At 32.1% G+C, this 27655-nt stretch overlaps 4 protein-coding genes across 7 annotated transcripts; 2 read left to right on the top strand and 2 right to left on the bottom strand.

Moving 5' to 3' along the window:
• The first annotated feature begins 132 nt into the window (after positions 1 to 132).
• On the top strand, positions 133 to 5004 carry LOC113853891 (actin-interacting protein 1-2). Its single transcript, XM_027484580.1, has 6 exons — positions 133 to 751; positions 842 to 1003; positions 1151 to 1337; positions 2483 to 2905; positions 4152 to 4559; positions 4690 to 5004. The coding sequence occupies exons 1-6, from the start codon at positions 357 to 359 to the stop codon at positions 4945 to 4947; spliced, it is 1833 nt and encodes a 610-aa protein (XP_027340381.1). The 5' UTR covers positions 133 to 356; the 3' UTR covers positions 4948 to 5004.
• An 897-nt stretch (positions 5005 to 5901) lies between these two features.
• LOC113853890 (alpha-dioxygenase 2) lies at positions 5902 to 9622 on the bottom strand. Its single transcript, XM_027484579.1, has 10 exons — positions 9493 to 9622; positions 9115 to 9375; positions 8828 to 8977; positions 8419 to 8552; positions 7909 to 8122; positions 7659 to 7804; positions 7331 to 7558; positions 6691 to 6893; positions 6355 to 6598; positions 5902 to 6251 (listed from the first exon to the last, which is right to left on the bottom strand). Exons 1-10 carry the CDS (start codon positions 9583 to 9585, stop codon positions 6026 to 6028), a joined length of 1899 nt encoding a protein of 632 aa, XP_027340380.1. The 5' UTR covers positions 9586 to 9622; the 3' UTR covers positions 5902 to 6025.
• Positions 9623 to 12981: 3359 nt separating this feature from the next.
• LOC113854869 (guanine nucleotide-binding protein subunit beta-like protein) lies at positions 12982 to 15025 on the bottom strand. The gene is made up of 2 exons (XM_027486154.1): positions 14032 to 15025; positions 12982 to 13358 (listed from the first exon to the last, which is right to left on the bottom strand). Exons 1-2 carry the CDS (start codon positions 14902 to 14904, stop codon positions 13257 to 13259), a joined length of 975 nt encoding a protein of 324 aa, XP_027341955.1. The 5' UTR covers positions 14905 to 15025; the 3' UTR covers positions 12982 to 13256.
• A 7536-nt stretch (positions 15026 to 22561) lies between these two features.
• On the top strand, positions 22562 to 27399 carry LOC113854792 (peroxisome biogenesis protein 3-2-like). Of its 4 annotated transcripts, XM_027486013.1 has the most exons (8): positions 22574 to 22909; positions 23182 to 23343; positions 23496 to 23692; positions 23819 to 23949; positions 24835 to 24962; positions 25532 to 25753; positions 26617 to 26824; positions 27240 to 27399. In XM_027486013.1, the coding sequence occupies exons 1-8, from the start codon at positions 22896 to 22898 to the stop codon at positions 27279 to 27281; spliced, it is 1104 nt and encodes a 367-aa protein (XP_027341814.1). In that variant the 5' UTR covers positions 22574 to 22895; the 3' UTR covers positions 27282 to 27399. The 4 variants fall into 4 exon arrangements, with proteins under 4 accessions (XP_027341815.1, XP_027341814.1, XP_027341813.1 ...); XM_027486012.1 differs by lacking the exon at positions 27240 to 27399 and having other exon boundaries at positions 26617 to 27139; XM_027486015.1 differs by lacking the exon at positions 27240 to 27399 and having other exon boundaries at positions 26598 to 26734.
• Positions 27400 to 27655: the final 256 nt, after the last annotated feature.

Below are 27655 nucleotides of genomic sequence, written 5' to 3'. Positions count from 1 at the left end.
TTAATATTATTATATATTAATATACCAAAATTTGTAATATCTTATATTGCATATAAGTTATTAATTTTTTTTTCACCTTAAATTCACATTAAAAAATATATTAATTATTATGGTTTACAGACTTAAAATTGGATCGAGAAAAATGTTTAATTATTTTAAGTCTTAACCTAAGATGCTAAAGATGGCAGGGTGCGTTGTGGAATAGAGCTGGTTCGTTCCGGTTCTCAACGGTGTTCTGCACAGACACCAATCTCTCTCTCTCTCTCTCTCTCTCTCTCTCTCACACACACACACACACACACACACACTGTCAGCACAAATTCAAACCCTTTGACTTGGGCAAGTGGAAAAGAAAGATGAGCCAGGAACTGGTGGAGACTTACGCGTGCATGCCCTCGACAGAGCGTGGCCGCGGAATTCTGATCTCCGGCGATGCCAAGTCCAACTCCATCGTCTACACCAACGCCAGATCGGTGGTCATAATGAACCTCCAGAACCCCCTCCACGTGTCGGTGTATGGGGACCACGCGTACCCTGCCACGGTGGCCCGGTTTTCCCCGAACGGCGAGTGGGTGGCCTCTGCTGACGTGTCCGGCACTGTCAGGATCTGGGGTACTCGGAACGACTTCGTTTTGAAGAAGGAGTTCCGCGTCCTCTCCTCTCGAATCGACGATCTTCAGTGGTCCCCCGATGGGCTCAGGATCGTTGCCTGTGGCGAAGGCAAAGGCAAATCCTTCGTTCGTGCTTTTATGTAAGTTCACTCTCTCTCTTTGTGATCTATTCTGTTTTGTATATATGTGTTTGAATAACGGTAATTGATGTATGATAAAACAATGAATAGGTGGGATTCGGGAACTAATGTTGGTGAATTTGATGGTCACTCGAGGCGGGTTCTGAGTTGTGCCTATAAACCCACGAGACCTTTTCGCATTGTTACCTGTGGAGAGGATTTTCTCGTCAACTTTTATGAAGGACCTCCCTTTAGATTTAAGTTATCTCATAGGTATTCTTGTTGTGTTAACCAACGGATTAATTTTTCTTCAGATTCATGATGTATCTGGTTTTTCGGTTTACTTTTATCTTTGCTTCTTTCTGTTTGTTTCACTAGGCTTGATATTAACTGATATCATGATGATTTTGTTGTGTATAGGGATCATTCAAATTTTGTCAATTGTGTGAGATATTCTCCCGATGGCAGTAGATTTATAAGTGTGAGTTCTGACAAAAAGGGTATTATATTCGATGGAAAGAGTGCAGAAAGGATTGGTGAGTTGTCTTCTGAAGGTGGTCATACTGGTAGTATTTATGCTGTTAGCTGGAGTCCTGATGGAAAACAGGTGAGTATTTTTATTGATTGTGGCGAAAACTCCCATCCCCAGGTGTCTTTGTCTCCTTTTCTCTTCTTTTTAATACATAATGATTGATCAGGAATAGTATACTTTCATATATAACATTTTGTAATAGTTTCCTTTTTCATACATAACTCGTTTCCTTTAAATGTTTTGCTGTGGTAACATTTTGAAGACAACTTATGATGTATACTAGTTAAAAGTGACATACATTAGAGCTAAGGATAGATGTTCAAAAAATTTCTCACTTCTTTTGCTAGCTTAACATATATTTTCCCCGATGTTGCTCTTTAAGCGATGCCTTTTTTGTTTTAACCTTTTTCCATTATGGCTTATCTTGTCATCTCGTCTTTTGAGAAAATTTTCTATCATATTTAACGAAACTTTGTATAGATAAACTGATAGGTTATTGGAATAATTAGTTAGTTAGGGTGTTTGTTAGTTGAAAACTGGGATAATTAGAGAAACAGGACATGTTGCCTATAATTAAGAAAAAGGGTTGAGAGGGCCAAATATCTTGTCATTTGTGAGAGAACTAACCTTTGGGGCATTGTGAGGTGCAAAGCCTTGAAGATTTGTGGTGTATGTGTTCTATTTTGTAAATTGGGGAGTTCTTTTCCACTCTCTCTAATTAAGATAGCAATTCCTAAGCTTAGTGTATGTTTGAAAAGTACATAAAATATTACATTAAATCACATTTTAATGTAAAAATTATAACTTGTAGCATTAAAATAGATCAACCTTTGAATAGATTTGACACCAATCCATACACTCTATTAGACCTATATATTTGAATTTTTAAAAGTCATAGATGTTTGTGGTTTTACTTGTTGTCATACATATTTTGATTGTTTGTTACTCAATATTTTTGGCATATGAGATCTTTTTTGCACGGTTTAATTAGCAAAATTCATGTTAGATCTAGTTTACATGGTTCAGCTAGTGAAATTCTCACGCTAGTTAACTTTTGAGTTTGTGTTTAAACTGCTGTATTTGTAGAATTGTTAGTTTTACCCACATTGCTTTTTCTACTTGTCCTTTTTGGCACAAACCTCTTTGTCCCCTTTCACTGTGAGATTAACTCACATTTTGAGCAATGACAATCTGATCTTCAATTGTAATGTTGTCTGCAGGTGCTGACTGTTTCTGCTGATAAGTCTGCAAAAGTATGGGACATATCTGAGGACAATAATGGAAAGGTGAAGAAAACATTGAATAGTCCTGGCTCTGGTGGAGTTGAAGACATGCTAGTGGGTTGTCTATGGTTGAATGATTATATTGTCACTGTTTCTCTTGGTGGAACAATATCTATATTTTTAGCAAGTGATCTTGATAAAGCTCCGACAGCATTTTCTGGACATATGAAAAATGTTTCCTCCTTAACTATGCTTAGAAGTAACCCTAGAGTACTCTTGTCTAGCAGTTATGATGGCCTAATAGTTAAATGGATTCAAGGGATTGGATATAGCAGTAAACTACAAAGAAAGGAAAATTCTCAAATCAAATGCTTAGCAGCTGTAGAAGAAGAGATTGTTACATCTGGATTCGATAATAAGGTGAATGATTTGCTTATATTCTTTGGCTAATGCTAATTTGAGAATGATAGCCATTATGCTACATTTTACTCAATTTCCATTTCTTTCATTGGATAAAAAAATCAGTGGTGCTTACAAAAATTTTAAATAATATGCTCTTTTTATGCAATGAAATAAATTCTTTATATGGAATTCTATGTGTGAAGTTGAAGTATATCGGTAGTAAAGTTTCTGATAGGATACTGGGATATGGAGCTGGATTAGAAAATGGGTGGAACAGGACTTGGACCAATTATTGGATTTGGGCCCAAGCCCAAAGAAGCCTATGATCTGGAAAGTTTATTCCAGAAGGCCACAAAAGGGAATAGGGGAGGAGAATTAGTTATGGTGACTTCGCAAATTGGTTATTGGAAGAGAAAGAGGAAGGTGTCATAGGCACAATTGGGTAATCACGTTAGTTGACTGAGAATAGCTGTCTTTGAGGAGTCTGAGGCCCCAGTTGACCTTTGGCCCAGCTGCTCTTGAATGAATATTACTTGTGCACAAGTTCTTATTCCTGGTGTTTTATCAGTTTGATAGAAATCTTAATCACATGGCTAAATCTTTTGATTTAGAGAGCCATTAAACAAGCTGAAATATATTTTAGAAAGTATGAAGATACTTATTCATTTTATTCTTCACTACTTCATCACTTTGTTCTTAGATGGAACACTTTTTTCTACCCAATTTGTTTATTTCTCATGACCCCTTGATGATGTAAGGAGCATATCTCTCCCCTACCCTACTTGTTCTATGTAACTTCACTAAATTGAAACATTAACAATATCTTTATTAATTGGGAGATATTACAGTATGGCAATTGATATTGTTTTAATCTTATTGTGTCTTGGTATTACCTGGAAAATTTTATTTTGCTTACTGATCAGTATCACTTCTGTTGTTTATTGTTCCTAGAAAAATCTGTGAAAATTAGTGTTATATATGATCCATGTAGCTGACATTACTTGCTGAAATGAAGCTTTGTTGATGTTGATGTTCCTAAGAAGGTATTTTAAGAAATCATTGTTTGTGTTTTATATTATGATATTCTCATACCTTTATCAGAAAGCCGTTTCAGCCCTTGTGGCATGTCTTCATTTGGTGATTTTTTTTATGATAAGATATGGTGGTGGGCTAAATTTCAAGGCATCTGCAATATTTGAAAATTATTAAAAACTATTGGTTTCTTTCTCTTATCCCTCAAATTCCTTTCCCTCTTGACAATCAGATATGTCGAGTTTCTTTACATGGGGATCAGTGTGGAGATGCTGAAGCTATTGATATAGGAAGTCAACCAAAGGACTTGAGTGTTGCACTTCTTTCTCCTGAACTTGCTCTAGTTTCAATTGATTCTGGAGTTGTCATGCTGCGTGGTACCAAAGTTGTGTCAACCATTAATCTTGGGTTTACTGTGTCAGCATCTGTTGTCTCTCCTGATGGAAGTGAAGCCATTATCGGTGGACAGGATGGTAAATTGCACATATATTCAATCTCTGGTGATACTCTTGTAGAAGAGGCAGTCCTTGAGAAACATAGGGACGCTGTTAGTGTCATACGTTATTCTCCAGACATTTCAATGTTTGCATCAGGGGATGTCAATCGAGAAGCTGTAGTGTGGGACCGTGCCTCCCGAGAGGTAAGTACAGCTTTGATAGCAAAGTATTATGTTTATTGCTTACTCTCTAATGTGCTGGTGCTTTTGGATGTGTGTGATGCCAGGAAATTTGTGTGATTACTTGTGTAACCTTTGCACATTTTTTTTGCAGGTGAAGCTTAAGAACATGTTGTACCATACTGCTAGGATAAACTGCCTTGCTTGGTCCCCTGATAGCTGTAGGATTGCGACAGGATCACTTGACATGTGTGTCATCGTATATGAAGTTGACCAGCCTGCATCTAATAGGATTACCATAAAGGGTGCTCACTTAGGCGGGGTTTATGGGCTAGTATTCACTGATGAGTATAGTTTGGTTAGCTCAGGTGAGGATGCTTTTATCCGTGTTTGGAGGATAACCCCTCCTTGATAGATCAAGGTCAGTTTGGAAGAGAAGTGCATTTATTCCTTTAGAAGGCTTCTAAAATTAAGACTGACGCGGATATGCTTATCACCATAAGTTGGTCATATCACAGAAAGGGCTTATTGCAAATTTCAAGCATCAAGTTGATAGACACTTTCGACATTGCAGTATGAAGCCCCCATTTTCTTGTTGCCATTTTTAAAAGTAGGTGCTTTTTGCGAGTCTGGACTATTATGGTACCAGTGTACATGACTATTTATCTTGGTTTCTTCTGGATAAAACTAGTTTGTTACCAGATATTTTTAAGAGTTGTGCCAGAGTTTTGTCAAAAGGATCTTGTTGTGTACAAACATTACAGGGGATCAATATGGATAGTGCGAGTTTTTGTATTACAAGTGCTGAAGAACACAGGCAACAATTTCTACCCTCTCAAATGCCGGTAGACCCTCTCTTGAGGATTGAGGCTGCTCCTGTTTGAGGCCAGATTGATTGTATTGTTTGTTTGTAGTTGGAATGCAATTGTGTACGTTTGTTGTTTGTTAATTTATTCAACGTGATTAAAAAACAAAACTTTTGTTTGCAGTTGGAATGCAATTCTTTATGTTGTTAATTTATTCAACGGGATAAAAAAACAAAACTAGGGAAAAAATTTGTTTGAGATCTACATACGTTTTCAGAATTAAATTATTCTAAATGTAAACATAGTATTGAAATGTTGATTGAATAATGAATTATGTTATCGTCTGAATTGAAGGCGATAGCTAAAACCAACTGTTTATTAGACAAAATAACGCAGACCAAATTGCTAATATGTACCGTTAAGTCTTTGCTTCATATTTAACATATTATAAATAGATAGAAAAATAAATTTTACCCATTTGTGGAATTTAAAAGTAAAAGTTTAAAGAATATGGGTGCCATTTAAATAGGAGAAGGGGGACATATCGGAACAAAATTTACGTAGTATACAGAGCAAAAGATGAAAAGTAGTACATCATCTATACATATATTAACGGTAGGATCGGGGCAGACAACTATGCTTGAAGGGCTAAAATGTGACCGAAAGTTTCTAAATTTAACATCATTATGGGGCTGGTCTCAAATATAGAGGTATGTAGTTTATGGGATCTGGCATTGAATCCCAAACGGAGAATGCACTTGAGCACCTCATCCATTTTTTAGTCATTTCAGGAAAGTGCCTGTCAATCACATCCTTTAAAGTCTCGGTACTGTTTACCCATTCAAGCCCTTTATCCGTGTAAGTTTTGGAGTTGAAATTCGTTGTGAAGAAACGGTCAGCTTCTAGCCTCCTAAACATCATAGTTTTTACCAAAGAAACACATAAGACTGCAAGTCAATGATAATTTTTGTTATGTTTTGTTGCTTCATACTTTAGTGCTGTGCACTACTTACCTCGAGGCCATCATTAGAAAAATAAAGAATGCGGTTTCACTGATAGCAAAGCCTTTTATCTTCTTCTCTGCATGGAGACCCACTATCAAGTCCAGCTTCTCAACATCATCTTCATACACCTCTTTGAGAGCCTCAATGATCTCTTCATCATCTGTTAAATCCTCCCACTTGCTAATGGGGATCATTAGTAGGTTTCTTCTGAATTCATTGTACCTTGCAACTCCCCTTTCTCTGTCTCTATAAACTGATACAAGATTCATCATTTTAGATCAAATTAAGATTTGAAATTAATGCTTAGAGAGGATACTGTATTAAAATAAGTGTAAAGGGTACTACCTTCCATTGTAGCCATGTCAACCGGATCAGGTCTATCTTCTCCATCAGTATCATGAGCAATGAGGTTCCTTAACCATGTTGGATAGTTCCATAAAGCAACTTCGCCGCATGATTGATGACCCAGCGATACTAGCATTTGCTTCATTCCTATGTTTGATAGACTTCTTTCCCCTTCTTTTCCCAACATATCCCTCATTGGCACTCTGAAAAACATATTTGCAATTGAACTTCAAAGGTTTTCATGTTTGCTTTACACACAAAGCAGGAAACTTCAAAGTGAAAATGCAGGAAGAAATTCCAGGGAGATGGAAGTAACTCCCAACATGCAAATTGGTTTTAGGGATGTTTGGAAGGACTCATCTTTTAGCTTATGAAAGTGGCTTATAACCTTCTTATAAATTTTCATATTTATTTCAATAAGCCTCATGGAGAAATTAGCAAAATAAGCTATTTTTAGCTTATTTTAAGAAGCATCACAATCAAGCTTATAATTAAGCTCTCACTTGATAAGAACTGAAACAATTACTAATTAAACCATTTACCAAAGTGCACCTTTTTGTAAAAAAAAAAAAAAAAACCCATAAAAGAATGTAAAATATGAGCTTTAAAACTAGAATCACTGAGAGGGATAACAATATACTTTTCAAGTATTGGAGGGCATTTGTATTCTCCTCTTGTAGACTTGATGTCTCGAAGAACAATTTCATCAGGTAGGAGTGAATGCATTCTGTAAACACTAACAAACTCTTCAGTAAGTGAGTAGGGAACTCCATGATCTCTTGGCTTCCTAAGACCGACTAATCCACTGAGTATGGGTCCACAAATGTGTCCAAATAAATCCTTAAATTTCTTCCCCAAAAATCCATACCTATTAGAATAAAACAAATGAATTTCAGTAACAGTTGCACAGAACTGCTATCATATCAAAGTAGCTTCTCTCCTTCAGAATTACATCTATTTAGACGTACCAGTTGATCCTCATCCCTGCCAGAAGAGTATCAGTCTTTAGGAGTTCTACAGTCCAATCAATTGTGTGGATTTTTGCAATGACAGATGAAGTCACCAATCTTGCATGTCTATAGAGCTGTTCATCATCAAAATCAGGATAGTGCACCTACAAGCAAAGAGCAATGCCAGGCATTATTCTTCAAGCAAAGTTAGTGCAAGCCAGTTAATGGAAACAAGATATGAAAGAAATGGAAGGAAGTTAAGTATTACCTTTAGCATATCACATATGGCATTGTGCTCTTTGACAAACAAGGCCTGCATAAGGGAAAAACCAGCCCAACAATTTCTAACATCACCTGAGATAGGAATTCCTTTCTCATCATGCTCAAGAAGCCCATCTTCTGATATCTTCAGCTTTCCATCTCTGAATGTCCTCACTCTTTTCATGCCCTTCTCATTATTCCCATATATGACGCTTCCATCCCTAACCACTCACCCCAAAAGAAGAAAAAAAAATCAATCTAAAAAATTCTGAACAACTTTTGCCATCAGTTACTTTATTATTCCAAGAAGAAAAATTAAGTGAAATTGTAGACTACAGCAATACATTAAACTGAGGATGTTCTTCCAAGAATCTCATTTATTGCATAAATTCTTCTATCAACCAAAAATTCTTCCACTATGTTGGATCACATAGAGGGCGTTTTTATTCCAAAATTTAATGAACTTGTGCTTCATCAGTAATGAAGATCTAAGATTCAGTATCTAGGTCCTACTTACCACCAAGGAGTCCTAGTGTTTAGGAAGCCAAACTTCATACATGAAGTGCCTGTTTTGAATTTCTTAGTCTTGAAAAACTTGAAAGACTTCAAAGGACACCCACTTGAATAACCGTCGGGAGCACTAATTTCCACCTGTTCCAAGAATGATGCAAGAAATATGCATTATGAACTTTGCTAAGATCCAAATTACAAAAAAAACCTTGGTTAAATTGATTTGCAGAGTTACATGACAAGATTAGTCTTTCTTTCTTTTTACTTTGTAGTGTTTTTAACACGACTAATAAGTCACATTTTACTATAGACACATTTTATAAGGTAATATACAAGGCAGATTCAGTAGCTCTTCCATCATTTTTGTACAACTGCAATTTTCTTTGTGCCAGAATCTCTTTAACAACAATCATTACCTGTTCAGTGTCCTCTAAATGGTCGATCCAATCATGAATCATGAACTGTATCCATGAGCAAGCAATCATGTTGAATTGCTTCCCTGCATCTTTGAAATTCTTTCTCGCTAGTAGTTTTGAGGCTACCACAGTTGGATGAGGATCCAATAACTGCAGACATACACACATGACGAATTAATCATCAATATTAATAGGAGAGAGAAAATACCGTTGAAAGGGACTAAAAAAAAAACATGAACAAATCATAACAATTTTCAAATCCAAAAGCTCATAGGTAGCTAGCATACCCCATAATTTAAGGTCGCCGGCGGCATGTTCCGGCCAAAATAAGTCCCTTGGCTACCGATCAAATGGTCATTGGGGTGGTTGCACATACCAGATGGCGTCCTATATGCATACTCTTGTGTATCATACTTGTGACCACTGACTCCTCCAACATGCAAGAGATTGTAACGACAATGCAAGTGCCTCCTAATTCCCAAGTATGCCAACCCCAACAACACTGGTAGCCTGTGCCACAATCCAAGCTTGTCCACAAAATGCATCACCTACACAAATCATAACATGCATATACTTATACTATATTTATAAATATTACTTTAGTTTAACCTTTAACATGTATAAATTGCAAACACACTAAGAGACAGAGAAATGGTGCTACTAACATAGAAGAGCATGGTGTCAAAAAGGGTCATTTTGGCCACAATAGGGTGGAGTTGGGGGTGAATGAAGGGTGCAGAGAGGAGAGAAAACGCCATGAGTTCTTCGGGAAGGTTAGTGAATATTTGTGTGGAATTTCTCAGAAGCAACTTTCAATGATTTAAGTTAATTTATAATTGTAAGTGCTAAGTCGAACCTGATTATAAATATGGTAAATGAGAATTTATAATAGTTAATTTTCATTTTATATACTATTGCTAGTCTTTAGATTATGTCTAAACATAAATTTAAGAGTAAAAATAATTTTTGTTGATAAAAAAGAATTTATGGGTGTTGAGTTCTCTCACTTTGGGGGAAGCTGGTGGTGATATAGGAGGAAGAATGTGTGATGATGTTAACATAAACCTACCTCTCTTTCAGTTCATTCAATGCTTCGATGGATATTTTATCCCTTGAGCCGAGACACTTGTTAGAAGTTGTCTAGTTTTTCACTTTAGAAATCCTTATCCACACTTGGTAACTTCTAATGCAAGTAAGTTACACTTATTGTCCAAATTACTAGTGCCTGCTCAATCCTCATGAGAATTTTCCTTTTTTTGCAAGTAATTTTTAATATTTGTTATTACGAATAATATCAATTACGCATATTTGTTATTACATAATTTATATTCTTACGATTTTGGTCATCTGATCACAATTGATACGGCATCATCTCTCTTTAGTGTATATCTTTTTTGGGGTTTCCCTTCTCTATAAATGTAAAGTGATGTGTTTGGTATGGTAGTTTCATGAATTCAAGTGGACCAAACATTTATTATTTCTAAGGTGTTATCAACATGAAGGGTACAGCATGTGCTAGAATAAATATCTATTTATGGTTATTCCCAAAGAAAAAATATCCCCTCACATGATATTATTTCAATATTAAAAAATAAGTAATCATATTTATAATTTTTTATTCAAAAGAATTAAATTCATTAATACAATAATAAAGATGAGGTCAGGGCAGCTACATAAATTATTTAATGTCATTAAGTTCAGTTTAAAATTAAATTTTTAAAAATCTAACTAATCAAAGAGTCTTTATATTTAAATTCATTAATACAATCACAAAAATATATATTAATCACATTTTTTATAAAACAAACAAAGTCTTAAACATACCGTACATAAATATTGCAGGGCTCTCCTCATCTGTGGCAATACCTGGGTTGCTGCTAATCATTCAATTATATGTCCCTTTCCCACAGGGAACACAATACACAGAGCAATAACTCTTCAATGCTGTCAAAGCTTCTTTCTCTTTCACTTGTCTCTGTTTGTTGTTTTTTTTTTTTTTTGTGTTCAATCTGATGATCTAGCTCACCCATTCTAATTTCTAGAACCAATCGGTTTTACGTGGATTTAAATATAATTAAACAGTCGTGCATTTTGGGAAAAATCAAAGGGTAATAACATGAAGAAACTAATGATGAATATAAAGTAGTGGAGATAGCCTCTATATATAGTAGGTTACCTCATTTAGAAATTGCTGATTGAGATATTTCCACAATTGGTGTGGGAAGAGTGTGACAAATTAATAGGTCCATTAGTTTCTCAATTTTGATACAATTAAACCAAATTCCAAAACAAAATAATAGTATTTCTCCCTGTAAAAACCAAACTGTAGAAAGCACTAATTCAGTTAAGCCTTAGCTTATATATATGTACATACTTTAGGCTGATGATTCTTAGGGTGTAATTTACATTATCTAATGCATTCAGTTTTTTCTTTTCTTTTAGTTTTCTCTGTTGTTAAAATTAAATCAATTTAATTTTGTTAACTTGTATTTAATATTTTAAATTATTATTTTAATTCAAATAATTAAAAACTCTGATAGGTTTTAGATATAAAAAAATTAAATTCTGATCAAAATTTAAAAGATTATAGGTTATGAAATTGTCATGTGAAGAAAGAAAATTTTGAAATATTTTTAATTTTAGATGAAATTCGATGCTATAATTGTAGATTTTGAAAAAAAAAATTAAAATAATCTAAGAGATCCAATACACAGGAAATGATAATTTAAACAAAAAAGAAATCTATCAAGTAAAAATTTTATCCAATTCAACTGTGTCAGCTACAAAATATCTATGTTAAGGGTGAATAAAACTTAAATACATCTAAGTGTGAATAAAAATAACTTTAAATACTTCTAAGTTTTATTTCATTAACAAATGTCAGCTGCTTTAAATTAATGTGTTGTTGTCCGATAACATTTCATATGTATGTTAAGTCGAAATTTGAAAATAGACATCACGATAATGCGAGGTAACTACATGTTAAAAATATAATTTTAATTTTTTGTACTTTTAGGAACTAAGTTAAAGAACTGTATCTTTCAAAGACCAATTTGAGATTTTAATGAGTAATAAGCTTTTAATTGAATTTAATTAATTAATTCAAAAGTTTATTCTAATTAATCTAAATCAAACTGCAGGTTTTTTTTTTTTTTTTTGTCATATCTGACTTCTTCAAATTAACATTTTTCAACCTTTTAATATAACAGTATTAAATTGACTTTAAAATCTACACACTTACATATTTTATGAAAAAATACATAATACTGCAAATTAGCCCATATTTTAAACCCTTCTCAAGCATGACTGGGCCTCATCCGGTAGGCCTATCAATGGCGGTATCGATTTTTATTCTAATCGGTTCAGCAAAATAACTGACCTAACAAAGACCCAATCTTTTATAGAATAAAACTTAATTACAATATTGTGGTAGCTTTTTAATTCTGTTCTTATTCAAGATTAAAATTTCACATTGACCATTAGAGCCAAAAAAAAAAAAAGAATTACATTAAACGTCAATATAAATAAATAAAATTTTGTTTAAAATGAAATAAAGAACACCACATCGTAAAGTATTGCTTCAGGAGATTTTGTAACCGAACAAATTTGAAACGAAAACATATCCGTTAATAATGATAACAAAATCATAATGCTTAACCCCGGCCCTAAACGAAACCAAGATTTTAGTGTTGACAAGGTTTAAACTTAAGATCACATACTTGAACAGCAGCCCAATCTCACAACAAAAATCAGTAGCATCATTAGTTAGCATTGAACGATTCAAATAATTACCATAACAAAGCTGGAAAATTAAATTAACCCCATTGTAGCAGTCAATCAGCACAGCTTAAACAATAACAAGCCAGAGAAGCACAACCTTCAGATACAAACTACAAGGGCGGATGTGAAGATGAGACATGTTACTAAAATTGTTAACAATTTGTTTGAAATTAGAGCATGAGCGATTTGTTAACATTCAATGAATAAAAAAAAGTAAATCACAATTTCTTGCCGTGTAAAGTGATTAAAAAAATAATTAGAATTTACCAAAATAGTTAAAAAGAACGATTAGTAAACAGAGGAAAATTAAATTTAAACATCACACAAGAATTATTAATGAAACCTCATTTTATAAGCGAGGTCCCATGCTTTGAAAAAGAAGGGAATAAATAAAAATTTTAGTCATTCTTTTAGGTGAAATTACATCCACCACACTGCAAGGTACTGGTAACTCGAGAAGAAACAAACAAGATGTTGAAATATCCATATAACAAGTAAAACCAAAACGAACATTTTAAAAATAAATAAAAGGCCGCAAAGCCCCCGCGTCTTGAACATAAAAATCGATTCTACAGTAAAACAGTAACTAACTTTGTCCCAAAATTCAAAAACAGATTCGCATCTGAAATCACTAAACAAAAAACTTAACCTAATAACGTCCAATTGCCCAGACTCTGACCACACCATCGGTATAGCCACTAAACAAAGTGCTCCCATCTGCACTCCAGTTCAAGCTTGTGCAGTAGATAACCTGCAAGCCAGTACCAAACAAATAAAAAAAAGTCAGCCACTCCATCCACCAAAACATCTATCTTATCAGGCAAAGTTTTCAAACGTCTTGAACAAAAAGAAGACCAACACTTCCACACCCATCATCCAACGAACTAGAACCCAATCATCATCACACGAGCCTCATCAAATAGTTTGTTCCATTGACATTACAGCGGGGAAAAGAAAACAACTTCATTTCAAGACTTCATTAAATGGACACAGAAAATAACAAAAGTCATACAAAACTTCTAAGCAAACTTAAACTTCTATAATTCAAAATGGCAACCAAGTAGCAAAAACCTACAACCAAGAAGGATATACTCTAGGCGCAATTCTTCCCTTAATTTGCACAATGCTTCAGATCCAAGGAGCAAAATACATATTATGAACACGACACAACAAATCAAATGAAAAGATGAATTGAAGATAAGAAACTAACGAGGGAACTGCACTCCACAAGAACGACTCAAATTATCAACAGTACATCAATTATAAACTTCAGCAAGCATAAATTGAACTAAACCTAATACAGACGTGTCCATGACTAATAATTGAAGTCCGTCGTCAAGATCAAAGGCTCGAAACCCAACGTTATATAAGTAATTGGAAAAGAGAAGCGAATAATTGAGAAAATATAATTAATAAAAAATTACCTTTTTCTTATTGGTGTTACCACCGGTAGCGGCATCAGCCTCGGTCTTGAGGTCAACCTTCAAATCCTCAACAATGCTCTTACTCTCCAAATCCCAGATCTTAATGCTCTGTTCAGTGGCAGCACAGAGCCAGTACCTGTTAGGACTAAAGCAGAGAGCATGAATAATAGAGCCAGCATCAAGAGAGTACAGACGCTTCCCCTCAGCCAAATCCCACAGAAGAATAACCCCATCTTTGCCACCGCTGGCACAGAGAGACCCATCAGGGGAAACAGCAACGGTATTAACATAACCACTGTGTCCAGCGAGTGTGTTCCTCAGCTTGCAGTTGGTAAGGTTCCAAACCTTCACGGTTCGGTCCCACGAAGCTGAAACGATAGTGGGCTGATGAGTGTTTGGGCTGAAGCGAACGCAACTCACCCAATCGGAATGAGCGTCGCTGTCCTGAATCGTGTACTTGCACTCGCCGAGGGTGTTCCAGAGTTTGATTGTGCGGTCGCGCGAGGCCGAGACGATCTGACGGTTGTCAATGGAGAACGCGACAGAGAGAACGTCCTTCGTGTGACCGACGAAGCGGCGAGCGGAGGTACCGGCAGCGAGGTCCCAGAGGCGGAGCTCACCGTCCCAGGAACCAGAGAGGGCGAACTGGCCGTCGGAGGAAAGAACCACGTCTTGGACGAAGTGAGAGTGGCCGGTGAGGCGGCGGCGAGGAACGCCGTAGGTCTTCTCCTCCTTGGTGAGGTGCCAGAGAATGATGGATTTGTCGCGCGAAGCAGTAACTATCATGTCGGAGTTATCAATCGGAGTGGCAATCGCCGTCACCACGTCGGTATGAGCGCGCATCGTACCACGAAGAACGAGACCTTCTGCCATTGTTACTCTCTCTCTCTCTCGCTTTGCGTTTACTAGGGTTTGGATTGAACGCTTGTGTTTCTGCGACTGCGAGAGGCTTTCGCCCTTTGAATCACTTTGAGGCAATATATAGTGAGAAGAGAACCTCAATTAGGGTTTTGGGAATAGATAACAGTTAACCACTTTTTTTTTAACCAAGCCCGATCTTGTGATCCATCTACTCTGAGTTTGGCCCAATAATGGAATAAAATAAACCCAGATCACGTCATAAAAAAAAATTTAATTTAATTTATAATTTTAAATTTGAATTTAAACAATCATGTTAATGTCTCATAATAGTTTTATTTTACTCAAATAAAATTCCTTTTTATACTATTTAAACAAATTAAGCTAAGAAACTCATAGATAAGTCTTTTTTTTTTGTATTAAGGTCAGTTTAAATTTTATATTTAAATAATTTTAATATTATTAGTGACAATCAACTTGGTATCACTTAAGTAAGATTTCAGATTTAAGTTCTTATGTATACAAAAAATTTATAATAATAGACTCACTCACCACATCAAAGTGCGCAATCAGACAATATTTTTATTTTTATCTGCGAGATAGATTAAGGTTTCTTTAATATTATGTACTTTAGTAACATTACTTTTTCTGTAGAATATTTCATAGTTTTAAAAAAATTAATAATTTTTTAAAATAATTATTTTCTTTTTTATTATACTATAAAATTATTTTTATATTGAGAGAATAATTTTTTAATTTACCATTGTTTCAAAAATTATATTTATTATAATAAGTTTCACTATTTAAAAAATTTGATTTTTATTTTAAGTTTAAAAAATATATTATTTATGAAATAATTTTGCAATGTATATTTTTATTTTAGGATGATATTATAATTTTGTGTACACTGGTATACTATTCTAATTTAAAATTTCATAAGATGGATGAAAAATTTACTAGTTCATATAACATTAAAAATAAGTTTTCACTTCTCATTTCACGAATATAGGTTTCTATCAAGTAACATTTGAATTTAAACTCTTAAAATAATTACATTAAATTTGGTTTTTTTTGTTTTTGAGAGAGTTTGCGCCTTGTATTTTAGTTCTTAAAAAATTTAAAATGACAAATTAGTCTCTGACTTTCATCTCTGTCGTGCATTTAAGCTCCTAAACTTAAGCGCTGTTAATAGAAGTAACGAAATGCTGACATGTCACGTTAAGTGACACGTTACTTACGTGGCAAAACGACGCTAACGTGTCATGTTAAGTGACATGTGTCATTGATTACGTAACAAAAACAACGTCGTATGTGGTATAATATATATTTTTTTTATTTTAGTCCTTAAAATTATATTTTGTCAAGTATTTTAGTTCTTAAGATTGTCACTAACAAGCATTTTAGTCCCTGAGATTGTCTTTGACCAACATTTTAGTCTCTAAGAGAGAGAAAAAGAAGAACGATGGCGGAGCTTCTATTAAAAAAAGATATAGTAGAGGAGATGATAGAAAATGTTTATGTGAAACTGCATTTGCAAGATGTTTGGTGGCTTTGTAAGAAGGGAAAGGGAAGGGAAGAGATGTTGGAGTTCTTACACTCGTCAAATGATAGAAAAGTCACATTGAAACTTTTATTGTTATCCTAACCCATTGTAAATTGCAACATCATCAAACAACACGTCTAGTAGTTTACTCTTAACAACACATCTTATATAAAGCTTCATCATACCAATAACATATACTATACCATATTCTGCATCGTTTTTGCTACGTAATCAATAACATATGTTACTTAATGTGACACGTCAGCATCTTTTTACCATGTAAGCAACGACACGTGTCACTCAACGTGATAAGTCAGCATTCTGTTACTGTCTATTATGACATTTGGGTTTAAAAGTTTAAATGCACGACGGAGATGAAAGTCAGGGACTAACATGACATTTTAAATTTTTTAGGAGATAAAGTGCAAGGCGCAAACTCTATCAAGGACCAAAATGACAGTTTAGTAATTTTTTTATTATTGATTGTTTGGTTATTAAATGTTGCATCAATTTAGTATACAAATCAAGTGTGACTCTGTCTTTTTTAACAACAAAGTTTTTTGTGAATGAGATTTCCCCTCCCTTTTTTGATATTTTCTTCCCAAAGCTCACTAATTTAGTGATAGAGGCTCTAATGCTGCTAGCGACGGGTAGCTACTAAGAAGGGTTTACGAAAATAGCTCGACCTATTGCATTGCAAAAAAAAAAAAAAGAGAGAGCGAGAGAGAATCAAGCTGTTAGCATAGGATAAAAAAGTGCTATACCTTTATGGATTGATCAAGTTTCGTGTATTGATTCTTTTCGAGATTGGGTTAGTCTTTAGTGTAAAAAAAAAAAACAAATGCAAATTTGTTTAATTAAATTCAATAAAGTTTTATTTTGACAAATTTAACATTGCCAGTATTGAAACAATGCAAAGTGCCCATTTAGTTTATGGAATTAGACATTGAAATTAGAATTGGGTTTCAGAATTTTAATTATCATGTTTGAATGTCCATTTGAAATTATAATTATAATTCCATATAATTCTATAACAACTAAATTTGACTCACTTCAATTCCTAACCTGCACTCTAAGAATTTAAATTCTTAATATCATAATTCATTCACAAATACACTCTCATGTATTGTACCTTCTCATTTACATAGTTTTTGTTCTTCTCTTGATACTTTTCTCCCAAAGCATTTTTTTCCTCTTGATATTTTTTACGTATTCTCTATTCTTTTTAACTACATTAATACCACTTTTTTTTTATGTTTTCCTAGTCTCTTTTTCATCGTCTTACATTTGATTATTAATAAAAGTGATTTTTCTCTATTTCTCATCTTATTGTTCTCCTTATTATTTTTTTACGTCTCTTATTTTCTTTCTAATATATTGTATTATTATTTTGTACTTGTTGCAAACTACATTGTTTATTAGGGATAGAAATGGGTAGGGTACTATAGTACCTATCCCCATACCCCTGTCTTAAAAGAATACTCGTACCCGGCCCCATACCCGTGTGGGTATGAATATTAATCCCCGTACCCATACCCTTTGGGTACTCATATACCCATTTTGTACCTATTACCCGTGCTTGTTTGAAAAAAAAATATTTATAAAAAAAAATATGTTTATATAACTTCACATAAATAGCATAATAATACAAAAATTCAATATGTAGTTGCCGAACAAAGTACAAACATAGATAACAACAAATATTCAAAGATCATAAATGTTAAATGTATCTTAATATAATAATTTTTTAAACTAAAATTCTTAGAAACAATAAATGAAACTAAACACATTGGTTATTTGTCAGTGATAACCCTATCTTGTATGAGATTTGATCGATTGATAATGTTAGAGCGACAACGAAATAGATCTGTACAATGGTTGTCCCTTTGTGTGATATCACTTAGTGACCTCTTGTGACGACATTGACAACTAACTCTAATAAATAATGTTTCATAGTTGTTAAGTTTTAATGAGACAGACATTGAGAATGAGAATAGAGTTAGAGTAGAGAAGTTTAATATTAACAACAGAAATTGGATACATGAAATATTGTTTTTAACTTTTGAATTTAAAATTGTAAGAAAAATAATATATTTAATAAAAATAATATATATATATATATATATATATTAATACTAGTATTTTTAACTCATATACTATACGAAAGTATTTTATAAAAAATACAAATTTTTGAAAATTTATTTTAATGAATTAAATATTTATAATGTATATAAATTTTAAAAGAAAGAATTTGAATAAAAGATAAATAGTTATAATAAAATTTTATAATAAAGAAATATACGTGTATATTAAAAAAATTATACTTTTTTATCTGAAAAAATTAACAAATAAAAATTAACAATAATTTTTTATATTTATATCTTTTCAAAAACTTCTTTGAACGTGAATAAATTGTAAAAATAATATTATTTAGATTCAATAGATTATAGTTGTGTTTGTAATACATATGTTGCATAGAAAAATATTATTTAAATTAAAATATAAAAATAAAATTTAAATATTATTAATAAATAATAAGTTTACGGTAATAGTAGGTGATTGTAAAATTTATAAAATATTTACAATATATTTATTATTTATCATTTACTTTATGATTTAAACATCAATATGATTTTATTAACAAAAATATTTGTGTAAAAAATATTTTATGTGTGTCATATATAAATAATATTTGAAAAAAAGTCAATCTCATATTAACTATGTAATAATTAAATTGTATTAGCCTAATTAAATGATATAAAATAGTAAATAAATTTTTCTATTAAAAATATAAACTAAAATACATTTTTTGGTTTACTTTATTATTAATTATATTTTAATATTAATCTTATATAACTTCACATAAGTAATATAATAATATAAAAATTTAATGCATAATTATAAAATAAAGTTCAAGCATATATATATATATATGCGGGTATGGGGCGGGGTGGGTACTTAGATATCTATACCCGCATCCATCTCCATTAAAATTTGCGAGTTTTTACCCACACCCATACCCGTATAGCAGGTAAATACCCTACCCATTGTGGATAAATTTTGCGGGTGCCCATCGGATACTTTACCCATTGCCATTTCTATATGTTTATGTTAATTATATAATAAATTATTTAATATTCTTCTTGAACTATTAATGTTAAACATCAAAGAAAACATTAGAAATTAATTCAAGAATTATTGAAAGTATAAGAAACAAAAAAGAGAAAATTAATACTAGATGCAACAAAATGATATAGATAGAGTAAAAAGTATATTTTTGAAGTGATTATATCACGAGACTGATGAAAATTGTTATAATAAATTAAATCTCACTAAACAAGCTTTTTTTTTTTTTAGCTTTGTAGACATTTTATGTGGAAGAGGATGACTACATGATACTTATCATGTAAGTATAAAAGAATCTGTTGTAATATTTCTACCTTATGATCTCAAAATAAGAGTTATCGTAAGCACTTATATTTAATTTATATTTTTTAATTTTGAGAATTAAATTATATTTATGAGTATTTATATGCTTTCATCTAATTTACGAGAAAGATGGTTCTTAATATAATATCAAACTTTAATAATAAATTATACATAAAAAAAAATATTGTGTCATGATTTTTGAAAAGAAATATTAAATTATCATCTTTGATAATTTATTTAATAATTATTTGTATATTTAATTAACACATTATTTTAAAAAAATTATTAAATAAAATTTTAATATAAAATTAAATTATTTTTTAAAAATTTAAATCTTACACTACACTATAAAATTTGATTTCAATTAAAAATTATAATTTTACGTTTTAATTCTTTGATTATGTCAAATTTAGAATTATAATTTTGAACTAATTTTAATTTTAATAAAATTAAAATTAAAATTATAATTCTGAATGTTAATTATGATTTCATGCACTAGACGAGTTTTAACTCTTATGGCTTAGTTGCATCAACATATATTACACTTTAAAATTATTACAACTGTGAAGCTAAGCCATTAATTTACAATGATTTTGATTTTACTCTTCACCAAAAATTTTGGACTTTGAACATTGAAAACTCTCAATTATTATTAGATTAGACTGCGTGTTATTTTAAAGTAGATTTAACAAAACTTTGGGTAATTTTAAATATTTTTTATATCAAGCATTTGCATTTCATTATTTTGTTTTCTATTACTTTAATTTTAATGATAGTATATTTATTTTTCTTATGAATTTAATTTTACTGTATCATTAGTATAAAGATTTTTATATTATAAACTAGTTGAAATGTAAAATAAATATAAAATTTTAAATTAATCATTATAAAAAACTAATATTTCTGTTGATATGGTGATGTGCCATTGAATGATAGTTTTTTATATCATGGATACATTTTAATTGCATTTTTTTTCAGTTGCTATTTTTGTTTGTAACAGATAACATATTTCATGTATCTCAATTATTTTATAGAAAATGAAGAAAGATAGGATATATGTTGTGAGAAAAAAAAATTATGTGTCAACTTTTGATTTTTTATTTATTGAAAATCCAGATATTTCAGTGGTTTTAATTTTATTTCTCAAATGTTATTGTATGTTTTATTTTGGTAAAAACACATTTATGATCATCTGAGTTTTTTTGGTAAGATGGAAGTATCCGTTAGGAATTATTGTTCAAAACTGGTCATAAACAATAACAAAGTTTATCCTTTCGGATTGAGCTATTAAACTTTATATTTAATATAATTGTTTAACTTTTTTGATGATATCAATTAAATAGTATTCAGTTATAATTTATAAAATAAACTCGTACATGTTTCTAAAAATAAGTTTTTAATCAATAGTATGCTAAATTTCATTCTATAACATAGATCAACTTACGTTTATTTTAATACTACTATAAAATTTTTAACACGCTTTTAAACACACATGAAATTTTATTGAAAAAATATGTAAAATAATTATAGAAGAATTAAAAGATTATCACTATCATTCAACTTGCATTGGATTTGTGCAAAACCCTCTTTTATTGTTGATTTTTTTTCTTCATAGTGGCTCTCTTTTGACGTTGGTTTTCACATGAAATTTTATTAATAGTGGTTATTTTGTTATTTATTATTTCAAGTATGTAAAGTAGCCTCATAATTGACAATTTAAAACAATATTTTAACACGTTTTTTACGTTTTATACGATATTGAATTTTACTATGAATGCAATATAAAATTTTTGTTTATATATTTTATTTATATATATTATATATATTTATGAAAATGTTTAAGTGATTTGAATCAGAGACTCACGAAAGTAAATACATGCTACAAATTTAAATAATTTATAAGTATTCCCAAATCATTTAACAACCAAGTCCTCATATTAGTAGTGAAATTATAGATACTCTATGCAAATTTTAATTCAATATTTTTAAATATTTATTAATTAAATATGAAATATTTAATACAAATAAGTCCAAACAGTGCATAGAACAAATTTAAAGTTAATAATTATTTTAAACCTTCCAATTTTTTTAACTACGGTGTTGTTTTTTTTTTTTTTTGTATTAAATTTTCATCTTAAATCTAAACTAATAAATTTTATACTTATTTATTTAAAATAATTATGTATATTTCACTTATAATTTTACATATTATTTATATTTTTATTTGAATTTTTTCTTAAAATACAGCGCATCTCATCTAATATCGAAACAATTCAAGTTAAATATTAATTACTAATTAACTTAAAATGTTCTACTTATTTTCACAGTTTCGTCTATCCCATCCCTATATATTTATGTTTTTACCAATTACACCTTAATTATAACATTTAGATTTCATGTAAAAAATTCAAATTTAAACTTCTCATAAAAAAATGTAATAATTTTAAAAAAAACGTGGAACCGATCCCAAGAAAATAAACTAAATTTAAAAACAATATACAGCGAAATTAAAATTTAGATATGTAAAAGTTTAAATTAATTATTGTTCTATTTTGTTCGTGTTAATAATATTATTCTGCTGCCACGCATTTTTTATGTATATTTTATTCACTTTTTATTAACATGCCTTTCTTTTATATTTATATATGCATTTTTTGTTTCTTCCTTTTATATCATCCGCTGTGCATATTATACCATTTGATATTTATTTTTATTCTTTTCAGCTCCGAATCGGAGAACACACACAAAAACCCATTCCCCTGATTCATTTCTGAAAGCTCGAGGTTGAGCTAGCTACCTCGCACCCTCGCCCAAGTCACTTCCTCGTAAATTTTCGCCTTTGTCCCTGTCTTTGTGTTGTGTTCTAACACCCACTTGCTTTTCTGCATTTTTTTATCCTTCTTTGGGGTGTGGATTCCCATGCTCCCTTCCTTCTTAACCACTCTCCTTAGTATTCCATTGCTCCCTCTCTAACGTGATTTTTGAGCCAGAGCATAGATACTTATAGATTTTTGGTCTTCCTAATATCTTCAAAATGCTTTCCGTGAGGTAAAGTTTCCAACTTGGTTGTCATTCTTGGTTCCTGTTTATTTAATCAACTTCATTTCTAGTTCTTCCGTTAATGTTTGATGGACAATTTGATTATTGTTACTCAAATTGTAAACTTGTGTCGATTTTATGACATGGGTTGTTTTCGTCGTTCGTTTGTGATCAAAATGGCGAGGCTGCCTTTAATTGGATGCATATTTGGGATTGTCCTTTGTGCATTTCTGCATTATCTGGAGGGCTTCTTTGTCAACTATTTTGATTACTTTGTTTAGGGATTTGTGGAGACGGCATAGGAGGAAGATTTACCTCACTGTTGGTGTTTTAGGAGGTGGGTATTTTTTGTATAAGCTTTATGGTGCTCACAGGCATGGGCTTCAGGAACTTGAAAGAGAGCTCGCAGTTCAGAGGGAAAGTGAGGAGCTTGTGAAGGCTCAGTTGAGTGAAATATCCACTTTCAATGCTTCACGTTTTTATATAATTAGATAGATTGATAGATATGTTTTATATGATATTAAATTTCCAACTTCCTGTCTAAAAGCAAGGATTGTTGATGGCAAGTCTTTTATTTTGTAATTGACAATGATAGGATGCAAGCTCACTTTGAGAATATTCAGAGGATTTCTGATGTAACATTGCCTCATGCTATGCACGACTTAAGTTGTCGAATAGCAGAAGAGTTGGATCTTTCTCACCTTCTTGAAAGGTTAATACAGGGAAAGGGTCAGCCAAACACTTTAACACAATCAGAGAAACTAGATTTATGGAGTAGACTCAAAATTCTAAGTATGAATCGTGTCTTGGCATCCACATTTATTATACCTATAGTTATGTGGTTTTGTTAATTCACCTGGTTGCTATAATCAATGAGGAGTTGAAACATAAAGATCCGTGCTACTTCTTTTTTCCTAGGTTTTACAAGATTGACATTGTCAGTATGGGCAACAACAATGCTTAGCTTATATACAAAAGTTCAAGTCAATATACTTGGAAGGCATCTATACATTGACACTGCACGAAGCCTTGGAATCTATGATTCATTGGTAAGAACAACTGTCTTTCTTCTTTCTTATTATACATGATGAATTTTTCTTGACTGTTGAGTGTAATTTGATTGCTTTGGGTATGTAAGTAGTATGAAGGAACCAACATCATTTTCTATCCATGGACCCATGGTATCACATATAATATCCAGATGCTTTTCAAACAGAAGACCTGGTCTGAGGACATTTTGTATTTTTCCAAAGGGAATTGTCATTATGGAATTGATTTGTATGTATGTCAGTCTGTTTTCTCATAGCATGAGTGAGAAATCAAAAGAAAAATTTACAACAGAGCACCTTGTTTTCCAGTTTCTTTTTCCCAAAATTTTGAGTTAACTGCTAGCATGCTTAATGACACTTTTGTGGTTATGAGGTAGTATGTTCTATTTACTATTTGCAAAACTTCCAGCTTGAATAATTGATCACACTTCAGTAGTTGTGATAGAAAAATAAAATGTTTAGGCAGCAAATCTACGGAAACCAACTATTAGTGGATTTCTTCAAGTGCATTATCTGTTGTTGTTTATTGTTTTTATGCTCTGGGTTTCTTTTGTTATCTTAAGATTGTGTTTGAATGATGAACTTTGTTCTGGGATGAAAGGGGAAGAGAGGGATTTGGAACTAGGTTCTGTAGTTAAAATTGAGCCTTTTGCTCAATTGAGTGATATATGGTCAAATTTCATGGGAGATCAGAATTTCAAAGATTTCCAGTCAAATTCTTTGGGGGAGTGTATTTATTGTCTTCATATGGTTAACCTTTACTAACAGCAAAAGAGCCATGCTTAATTAACTTCACTTTGAATATACTTTTACCAAGTTCACACATGACATCCTTTATTGAACCTGAAAGGTGTTCTCTTTTCTTCTCTGTCACTTTATATGCAGGAAAGTGGAGATGTGGTTGATAGGGAAGACCAGAAGAAATTTCTAGATAGTGTTGATTTTCTCTCTCAGCATGGTATGACTGCCTTGATTTCTGATATGGAGGCAGCAACAAAAGAAGTTCTCAAAGGGTGATGTTTCTATCAATCATTAAAAAGCTTGTCTCAGATATATAAACATTAATTTTTTAACCTTTTCTATATTATATAACAGTCTCAATGTTAGTTGTGTGTAGACGAGCCACTATGATTTTTTTTTCTTTCTATTTGTGGACATTGGAATTGTCAGTAGCAAAGTCTGTGTTTTAAAACTTCTCAGCTTTCAATCTGTTACTTAGTTTCTGAAGACCCATAAAGTTTCCGATTGGTTTCAGTTTAACCAGATATTGTGATTAAACACCTGCCTGAATAGTTAATAAACTTGGTGAAAATAAAAGTTCAGCAACATCAACATATTAATGCAAAACCTAGAGCAGCCTCCTATAGAAGTTGGCAGTTAATATATAATTTAATAGTTCACTGAAAGTTGTACCTTTCTTGATCTCATGTGTATGTGTGAAAAGAGAGAGGAGTTAATCATTAGCGGTAATCATTTAGTCAGAACTTTGAAGTATTGACATCATGTATATAATCTAGAGATATATTATTGATTAATGATCAAGACCCATTTTAAATTGATTATAGATTATTTCAATGTGCAGAAAGCTGTTGAGTACTCTCTTCAACAACACAACACTTCATGAAACTATCATGCAGATACTCAACACCTTCATGAGCATGAGGAGTCCACATTCCTGGGTAAAGTATATGATACCTGAAGATGCCAAATCATATTCCACAACCTCTGGCAGTGATGACCTAGTTCCATCTGACATGACTGAATTTCAACAACTTATGATGGAAACATGGGCAGTATTATCAAGGTAAATATTTTGTTTTTGATGCATTGGTTAATTGCAACTGCCTGGAAACTCAATACACCTGGGCGAACCATATCCATGAACTCTTTGCTTGTAACGTGGGGGATGTTAAAGTCTCGCATCGATTACATATGGTGAAAAAAAAACTTATAAAGATTTAAAGTTTTCCTCAACTTATGAACAAACTTTTGCGGTTGAGTTAGGTCAAAGTTCAAATTTAAGATGATACAAGAGCCTATTATAAATTTGATATTGAGTCATTGAAAAAAAAATGGCCTCACAAATTTTTGTAGTGCAATTAACCTGGTTTTGTCGAGACATACATGGCCTTGTGGATTTCTCAGTGCAACCTACCTAATCCCCTGGCTTTCCCAATGCAATATTAAAAAAAAAAAAAACGGTTCTACAATTTTCAAGTTCTAGATGTTTATGATAATAAAAATTTTTGAAAGGTTACTTCTCACCTTACAAATTAACTTATGAAATTGAGTTAGGCCAAAGTCTAAATTTAAGTAGGGATGACCGATGCACTAATTGACAGTGCTGAGAAACTATTTGAGAAGGAAATCTTTAGTGCATGGGAAAGTTTTACCGAACTTTATATAAAATGAAACTTCATGTAGGATCTATGTTGCATTAGTCAATCACAAACAAGACTTTTATCTGGCTTGGTTTCCCATTTGATGTTATGTTATGGTTGGCCACATTCCACTAAGATGCCTTTGTATGAAGTAATTCAATTAAAAAAATGTCTATATATAGCAGTCCTTATTTGAGATTAAATGCGCTGTTGACAGACAATGACTGATGCTATTTCACTATTGAGTTTCTTAAATATTTCAAATAGTTATATCCTTTCTTTGCAGTGCTGAATTTGGGAGCATTGTAGAGATATCTCTGAAAGCCATGGTGGATGCACTGGTGGAGCTCATGGGGGCTAAATTTGGCGGAGGAAGTGCAACTGCGGGCCTGCCATTGGCCAGACTTTTGCCTCAAGTTGCACAGATGTGTCCTTTGCTCCTTGAAGAACCCAGCAAAAATCAGTTCATCCAAATCATTAAAAATATACACGAGGTTGAACTTTTTTTCACTCTCCTCTATGCAAATATGCCACGTGCATAGTGATTAATATTTATGTTTCAAATGAAAGAAGAAACCAAAAAGATTAAATTTATTGCATGAAAGGCATCGGGCAATGTACAAAAAATTAAACGAGGTTTCAAAAGATATAGGAGCTAAATTGTTAGCTTTCATCTTTTCATTGTGACATTTCCCATTTGGTGTAATTAGTGATGCATAATACTCCTCCATTGGCTCTAACCTGGCGTTTGGAGGAATCGGGTTTTTTAGGACTATAGTTTGCTTTATTATCAGTGCTGTACACACGGGAAATGACTCTATCATCTCATCCATTTCTTTTGTTCAGTGCTTGTTAGATTGGCCTTTCAAATTTTCTAACAATACCAGTGTTTGTTCTTTGTTTTTGTAGATTCTACATCATGATTCTCTATATGATAGAGTTGTTCAATGATGTCCAAAATTTTGCATTACGCATTTGTTTATGAACAAATGAGAACATAGATAAAATAAGGTATTGCTGGGGGGACTAGTGTAAAACTTTTAACCCCCTCGTTTAATGTCATGAACGCGAGAAGAACAAAAGTGAAGATAAAACTGAATTTACATTTTCTCCTTAAATCGCCTATTTTTCCCTATTGCCGAAGAGACTCGTTTTGGTTTTAAATAATCTCCTCTTTCGCTAATCGCTATTTAAATGGCATTGAAGCGATAGCTACATAAACAAAGGAAATATTCATGTCACACGTAATTACAAAAGCAATGTACTCTACCTAAGTTTTAAATTTAATTATTTTAAATATTTAGATCTCTTAACTTTAATATAGC

The sequence above is a fragment of the Abrus precatorius genome, unplaced genomic scaffold, assembly GCF_003935025.1.
Source record: "Abrus precatorius isolate BTA unplaced genomic scaffold, Abrus_2018 Scaffold11, whole genome shotgun sequence".
Classification (NCBI taxonomy): Eukaryota; Viridiplantae; Streptophyta; class Magnoliopsida; order Fabales; family Fabaceae; genus Abrus; species Abrus precatorius.
The sequence above is the reverse complement of the archived record's forward strand: the minus strand, read 5'-3'. Positions and strand labels throughout refer to the sequence as shown.

Coding starts and splice junctions, on each gene's coding strand:
- LOC113853890 (XM_027484579.1), bottom strand. CDS start 9,585: ATGGCGTTTTCTCTCCTCTCTGCACCCTTCATTCACCCCCAACTCCAC. Junction 8,123..8,418: donor AACACTAGGACTCCTTGGTG/GTAAGTAGGACC, acceptor GTGAGTGGTTAG/GGATGGAAGCGTCATATATG. Junction 6,894..7,330: donor TGCCCTCCAATACTTGAAAA/GTATATTGTTAT, acceptor TATGTTTTTCAG/AGTGCCAATGAGGGATATGT.
- LOC113854792 (XM_027486012.1), top strand. Junction 23,693..23,818: donor GAGTAGACTCAAAATTCTAA/GTATGAATCGTG, acceptor CTTTTTTCCTAG/GTTTTACAAGATTGACATTG. Junction 23,950..24,834: donor TTGGAATCTATGATTCATTG/GTAAGAACAACT, acceptor CTTTATATGCAG/GAAAGTGGAGATGTGGTTGA.
- LOC113853891 (XM_027484580.1), top strand. CDS start 357: ATGAGCCAGGAACTGGTGGAGACTTACGCGTGCATGCCCTCGACAGAG. Junction 1,338..2,482: donor GGAGTCCTGATGGAAAACAG/GTGAGTATTTTT, acceptor TGTTGTCTGCAG/GTGCTGACTGTTTCTGCTGA. Junction 4,560..4,689: donor GGGACCGTGCCTCCCGAGAG/GTAAGTACAGCT, acceptor TTTTTTTTGCAG/GTGAAGCTTAAGAACATGTT.
- LOC113854869 (XM_027486154.1), bottom strand. CDS start 14,904: ATGGCAGAAGGTCTCGTTCTTCGTGGTACGATGCGCGCTCATACCGAC. Junction 13,359..14,031: donor GTAACACCAATAAGAAAAAG/GTAATTTTTTAT, acceptor ACTGGCTTGCAG/GTTATCTACTGCACAAGCTT.